Here is a 7,743-nt window from a genome sequence, read left to right as displayed (position 1 = left end):
AAAAAAAAAAAAATTAAAGTACTGAGGAGTTCCATCTCTAGTGCCAAAACAAGGGGAAAAAAGAAAGCAAGCTCAATATCATGTACGTTTGAGGTGGAGTGTGCCAATTCTTTCATCTCTGTCCCAGCATTTCAGGCAGTTTTTGAGTGTCAGGAGAAACAGCTGATTGGTGAAAAACTTAAATTATAATATATGATTATTATTTTGAGATTACATATCAAAATAATTATTATCCTTAATCTTATCCTTAACATTATATCTCAAGACTTGGTGGCTGCCACCTTCTCCCTATTGTCTTCATAGCTTCTTTGATGTCCTTGTTCCTCAATGTGTAAATTATAGGGTTCAGCATGGGAGTAACAACACTATACAATACTGAAATCAGTCTGTCTTTCTCCAATGAGTAAGATGAAATGGGCCGCACATATGTGAAAATGGCACTACCATAATAGAGAAGGACAATGACCAGGTGGGAGGCACATGTAGAAAAGGCTTTGTGTCTCCCCTCTGAAGATTGGATCCTCAAGATGGTGGAGATTATGTAAAGGTAGGAAAGGACAATGCACAGTAAAGGAGTCCAACCAATGAAGACTCCAATGGATAGCAACACCAGTTCATTGACTGAAGTGTCCCCACAAGACAAGATCAGCAAAGGGGGTATGTCACAAAAGAAGTAATTAATCTGGTTGTTGCAGAATGGCAGACGGAATGTCAGTACTGTATGCACCACTGAATTGAGGAAACTACCAATCCAACATGAGGCTGCTAACTGGCTATACAGGGCCTTGTTCATAATAACTGAATACCTTAAGGGTTTGCAGATGGCAATGTAGCGATCATATGCCATTGCTGCCAGGAGGAGACACTCTGATCCTACAAAGAAAATGAATGCAAAAAGTTGAGCCACACATCCCCCAAAGGAAATGCTTTTCTTCTCTGATACAAGATGTACCATCATCTGTGGGACATTGGTGGTGGTGTAGCAGACATCAATAAAGGCCAGGTTCCTTAGGAAATAGTACATGGGTGTATGTAGGTGCGGATCAGCCATTGTCACCAAGATGATGAATATATTTCCTCCCAAAGTACATATATAGGTCAGAAAAAAGATGGTAAATAGTAAAAACTGCAATTCATTCAGGTCAGAGAATCCCAAGATGATGAATTCAGATATAGCTGTTTGATTCTTTCCTTCCATAATGTTGTCTGGTTTCCTCTGAGGAGTTGGGCAAAGAGAAGCATAGATTACAATAATCATATGCTACAGTAGCAATGGCCTGAAAAACAGGAAAGCAAAATGTTACAGATAAAATATTACTATCTATATCTGGCAGTAAACCACAGGAGCAACACTCATATACTATGACTCATACCAGCCACCCAACACAGTGTTTCACTTGAAAATCATCTCCCTGTATAAGATTTTAGGTGTAACAGCACTGAACATTTTTAACTAAAAGTAAATCACAAGGGCTGGTGTTGTAACTCATTGGTAGAGCACTTACCTAGCACGCGTCATGTAATGGGTTTGATTCTCAGCATCACATATAAATAAATAAAATAAAGGTCCATCAACACCTTAAAAAAAAAAAAAAAAAGCAAATCGGGCTGGGGACATGGCTCAAGTGGTAGCGTGCTCACCTGGCTTGTGTGTGGCCCGGGTTCGATCCTCATCACCACATACAAACAAAGATGTTGTGTCCGCCAAAAACTAAAAAAATAAATAATAAAAAATTCTCTCTCTCTCTCTCTCTCTCTCTCTCTCTCTCTCTTTTAAAAAAAAGCAAATCACAAAAAGGCAATGTACATCCTAAGATTCTCTGTTAATAATACCTCTGTCAACCCTATTTACATTTTCTTGGTGATGTGTAGACATGTGTAGCAGAAATAGTTACAGAAGAACCTCTTTGGCCTTCATTACCTTCTGCAAAGCTATCTCTGCTCCTCCTTTCCATCCTTAAATGCAGAACAAAACTTGTTTTTCTTCTGATTCAAATTAATGTGTTTGTTTTAGAATATGTTGAAAATATAGAAAATAATTTTTAAAAATATTTTTAGTTGTAGATGGACATGATACCTTTATTTTGTTTATTTAGTTTTATGTGGTGCCAGGGATTGAACCCAGGGTCTTACACATGCAAGGCAAATGCTCTACCACTGAGCTACAACCCCATCCCAAAAAGAAATTTTTAATAAATATAATACTTAATGTTCACAGAAATGTTTGTGTCTGTGTTTCAGATCAGTTTTCCATATGTAAATATTCAAAATGAGGATTAGAAAAGTATGTATTTTAACCTGCTTTTTCCTTAAGCACTGCATTGTAATAGATTTTCAGGGCAATAAACCCTATGAAACATGACCTTTGAGTTGTGAATAATTTATCTTAATTCTGTAGAATTTACATAAATGATAAGAGATTAATGATCTTTAGAGTGACAGCATCCTGACTTTGAAATAAGTCAGGAAAGTTGGTCTGACATTAGGTGTAACAGAAAATCTTCAGTAGTCTAAAAGTAAAAGTTAACATGCAACTATGGATCATTTTTACCTGTTTGTTACCTACATCTCAGTTTATAATCAACAAGATTGCTCAATGTTAGAAGTAGTTTAAGAAAAGCCACTGTTATTAGTGGTGAACATTTGTATTTTTTATTTACTTATTTCTGTTATAATAAATTTCAGTAATAAGCATGCTGAATTAGATTCTCTGAATTTGGGGTCAGGTTACTTGCATGTCTACAAATTTTCAAAGAGACCCACTGGTGCAGGTCATCTGTCTGGAAAATTCAAGAGCCATTAGGTTTATTCAAGATTCTGTTGCTGTGTAGACAAATCATTTTAAGTGCTGAGTGGAGAAGGTTACCAATAATCTCTAAGCACTTTCTACATGTCATCTCATTTACTCTACACATATCCAGTGAGATAAGTAATATCATCATTGCCATTTTCCAGATGAAAACAGAGTTTCAGCAAGAAAGATATATGTCAGAGTTTATGCAGCTAGCTAGGTGAAAATACATTTTTATCTCAATATACATACATTGAGTGGTAGAAAATTTGATTCCCTTTAATGACAACAGAATCCTCTTTAAAAATACTTTTCTGGTTTTAGTGAAACTTAAGTTCATACAATTAAATTATTTTAACTATGTAGTCACAAACTTTTATGACTTGTGCTCCCAGGTGTTAATAATTTATGCCACACCATCTTGATGGTTAAATCTAATTGTTACCAAATATTTGGTCTTTCACTTTAATGTGTTTGTTTAAATAATAAAGATCCAGTGCAGTTGTTCACCTTCCTGCCCAAATGAACATTAAATGTTTGTGTTTTTGTTACTAAGGATGCTATTCCACAGTTTAGCTTAAGTCAGTTAATTAAAATGTTTGGTAAAATTGTGGGGATAATTATTATGTAAATGTATCTAATTGCCACACTGTATTCTATCAATATGTATAATAATTGAAAAATAATTTTTTAAAAAATGTTCAAGTTATTGGCTGGGAATATAGCTCAGTGGTTGAGCACTTGCCTAGCATGCGCAAAACCCTGGGTTTGATATCCAGTAAAATACACACAAAAAAATATTCAATTTCAAGCTCAAGGAAAAAAGTTAATTTTGTAGTTTGAGCTCTCATACAAATTATAGAAACCAAAAACATAAATAAAATACCATGTTTAAAAATAAAAGTACATATTGTATATTTATTAAAATATATGCTTTATTGATTATCCTGGCCTACAGAAAAAATATACATTTAATTTCAAGTTTGGAATGTAGTACATTTGTACTTTTGTTTTAATTGATGTCCTCACTGCTTGTGAACTACTGTGGACATTTTCAGTGGAAGTAGATGACAAATTAGATGAAGGTTTAAATTTTCATAATATAGTATCTCATATTGTTACTAGAACCAAATAAATTTTCGAGTATAATTTTCTCTCAATCCAAAATTCCTGTTCCCTAATCTGTCTCCTTTTCTTTTCCTAATATCTTCCTCCCCTTTCTCATTTTTTTTAACTTTTCTTTCTACTCCTAGGAAACCGTTTCTGCTCATTTTATTCAACAATTATATGGCAGTATGCTCCAAAGATAAAATAATAAGTATTAATGTATAAATTACATATAATGTATGTGATGTATATATAATTTATATGCTTTAAATTTTAGCCATATAATGTACAAATTATATGGCTAAAGACAAAGTATACTAAAGACAAAATAAGAAAAACAGAATTTAACTTTATCTCCAGGAATATGCACATTGACTATTATGTATAATATTAAAAATATCTAATAAAAACTATAATAATTATTTTAAAGTAGAAAACAGAAGGGATAGACTAGTATGGAACCTAGTTACCAAAAATTTCCAAGAGAAAATGTGTCTTGCAATCTCAATAATGAACAGGAGTTAAGTAGTTAAGGCAAGGTGAATGTAGAAAACTTTCCATACACAATTAAGAACATACACACAGGTCCTGAGGTTGGAGTAATGTGAGACCTAAAGGAAATCCAAGAAGCCTGGAAGAAAAGGAGCAAGGGCAGGAGGCTGCTCTGATAAGGTTAGAATCATCTAGAACAACTGGAATCTATCTCAAGAGTGTGAAATATTCTATTAGACTCTAAGAGCAATTGGAATATATTTCAAGAATGTAAGATGTCCATGTTCTAAAAATGGTCTTTCTGGAAAATGTGTGGGCAATAAAATAGAAGGAAGCAAGAATGAGCAAGACAAGCTCATTGAATTCTCTATTTCAGTCAGACAAAAGGTCATGGAACTTCACACCAGAGTGGTGAGACCTGAGTTGGAAATAATCAGAGGCATTAGGAGATGTTAAGAGATACAATCTTTAAAGTTCTGGTATGAAATGAGAAAGAGGGATGAATTAAGGATAATCATTATTACTGACATATATTAAATGCTTGTTATGAAAAAAATCTTATTTCTTCCAATTCTCTCTCTCTCTCTCTCTCTCTCTCTCTCTCTCACACACACTCACACACACACACACACACACACACACACACACACCAAATATGAAGTAGAAATATTATGCTCATACTACAAGAACAAAACTAAATAAAGAGATTTTAACTCTAATGGGTGCACTGTGCTGATCTGAGTCCTAGTTTGAATGAGTAAATGCTTAGTGGAGTCACTGAAATAAGGAAAGCAGAAAACAGCTGAGATCTAGAGGTGGATCAGAGAGGTTCATTGGTGGTCTCAGTTAACTGGAGGCATCTTTGAGATGTCTAATAAAATGTCTCAAAAAGCAGTTGTGATTTGGACCTCAGGAGAGAGATATATACTAGAGACAGACATTTGTAACACATCTGTAAATAAAAGGTGTTGAAAACTATCATGTAGATGGGAGTGAATAGAGTAAGAAATAAGGGAACACAAAATTGAACATTCTTAAGTTCTGTAGAATTAATTTGCTATGTGGAGATGCCAGAAAAGAAGATGGATAAGTAAAATAATAATATGAAGAAATCCAACAAAGCATCAAATCACAGTTAGTATATGAACAATGGTGCAAAATATAAAAATACAAAAAAAAAAACAATTTTCTTACTTCATTACTCATAAGAAGACATCCTGCTGATGACAATCCTCTGTCACCAACACAGTCATTATGAGCTGTCAGGTGAGAGACAGAGGAAACACTGATCCAGCTGCTTTGCCTTCCTCTTTGCATGTATTACATATTCAGAGAAAGAACTGTTTTCTCCCAGGATATCCTGATTCTTTTGTTTTACCATTTAGGATACTTCCCAAGCATACTGTGCCCTGAGATAATTCCTTCTCAGTTCAAAACACATTTTTTCTGTGTCCTAATCTATTAGGCAGCTGTCACATTGTAAAGTGACCAGATGGAATAATTAAAACAACTAATATATTAATTCTCTAAGGTTATTTGCCTTGAGACAAAATACATTTTTTTCAGAATATTCCTTTTAATTTTACATTCAACCTTCAAGTTTTTCTTTCTGCCCCCATTTCTATCTTCCAATCTTCATGTATTTTTTCAAAGTTTACCTTAAAATCTACCTTTCTCATCAGTTGAAGATGATGTTTCTCCCTTGGGGAATTCTGAGGCTTTTGTTTAGATCTCAACTATGGCACTTAAACAAAACATATTGATTTTTGTAACTTATATTATTTAATTTGCCACAAATCATTTAGGATTTCTTTAGGATTTGAGGCCAAATGGATGATGGGGGGATATTTTCAGGGGTTTACATCATCGTAAGATCTCAAGGATGGCTACTCAGGACCCACAGGAAAAGATTCCCAGAAAATTCATGAAGTGTCTTAGTCTTGATGTTTTCACTTCTAAGAGACTCAGTGCATCTTTTTTTTAAAATTATTGACTGTTTGCAGTATGTTTATCCAGGGGCACTTTACCACTGAGCTATATCCCTACTCCTTTTTTACAATGAGACAGGGGCTAATAAGTTGCTGAAGATCTCGATAAGTTGCTAAGACTGACATTGAACTTGTGATCCTCCTGCTTTAGCCTCCCAAGTACCTGGGGTCACAGGCATGAGTCATTCTATCAAAGCTCAGTGCCCTTCATTAAAAATAAATAATAATAAAGGAAACTAAGAAATGTAGAATCTTTAAATTGCAAGGATTTCCTAAAAGTATATTGTTCAATCCCTTACTTACATCTGAAATCACATAGTAAGCATGTAAAATAGGCATAGCAAGCATGCAATGATGTTAGATCCCTATGAAAGATTTTTTCTTGTGAGAAAACCACACAGTGTTTTCCTAACACTATTTTCTGAAATCCAGTGGCATTTTATCTCTTTATATATATATATATATATATATATATATATATATATATATATATATATATATATATATATAAATACTGTTCTTTATCCAGTAAATAATCAGTAACTTAGCACATGTCCACTCTGAGATACAGAAATTGCCCTAAAGGAAGGAAGCTCCCTGGTTCGCACACTCTCAATCTACTTCTGTCATTCAAAGCATAGGACATAAAGTTTGAATTTTCCCTCCCTGGGAAGCCCTTGTGTCATTACATGTCCATCTCCCCTCCACACACATACTTAGTATGTCACCCAAAAAGCAAGGCAAAACATTATTTCTGAAAGCAATGAACTATAACTAAGAAATTAAAAACTACTTACCTATGATCAAAACTACATAGCAAAGATTACCATTCAGCAACCTAGAGCCTGATGTGGAACTGCTTTTATGAACACAAGGAGTGGCACATAATAACTGTCTCTGCAGAGTCTCTGTCAGCTGACGTCCATCTGAGTACAGAGAGTCTTCTCAATCCCTGCATGCCAGTGGGTGGGACTAGAGCTGAGCAAGTACAAGGCCATATATATGTGAAAGATCTCCATATCTTGTGGGAATCTTTCAAAGACCCTGAAGACACACTTCTGGGAACTCTGAGCACAGAGGTCCTGAAACTGATAACTCTGATTCCTGCTGAGTCCTGAGAATTTATTTTATCTCTAGCCACTTTGCTGCCATTATAGGTTGTCAGCAGCTGGCCAGGCTGGCGGGATGAGCTGGGTTCAAAGGAGCTGGCTATATCAATAACTAAGAAGTTGGTGAAGAAACCATGCATCACATGAACCTGAGTTTCTAAGGTCTAGGGCGGGAGTGCGCAGTGACACCCAGGGTCAGCTGGGCAGCACTGAAAAAGGAGTGTGCACCTGGATTCTTTTTATTTTATGGGGGAGA

General features: G+C 35.0%; 1 protein-coding gene across 1 annotated transcript; it reads right to left on the bottom strand.

Moving 5' to 3' along the window:
• Positions 1-253: 253 nt before the first annotated feature.
• LOC308649328 (olfactory receptor 5V1-like) lies at positions 254-1,198 on the bottom strand (the record flags this gene model as incomplete). The annotated part of the gene is made up of 1 exon (XM_081294944.1): positions 254-1,198. The coding sequence occupies one exon, from the start codon at positions 1,196-1,198 to the stop codon at positions 254-256; it is 945 nt and encodes a 314-aa protein (XP_081151070.1).
• Positions 1,199-7,743: the final 6,545 nt, after the last annotated feature.

The sequence above is a fragment of the Spermophilus citellus genome (genome assembly GCF_964194105.1).
Source record: "Spermophilus citellus genome assembly, chromosome: 5".
Taxonomy (NCBI): Eukaryota; Metazoa; Chordata; class Mammalia; order Rodentia; family Sciuridae; genus Spermophilus; species Spermophilus citellus.
Note: the sequence above shows the minus strand (reverse complement) of the source record. Positions and strands in the feature narration are given on the sequence as shown.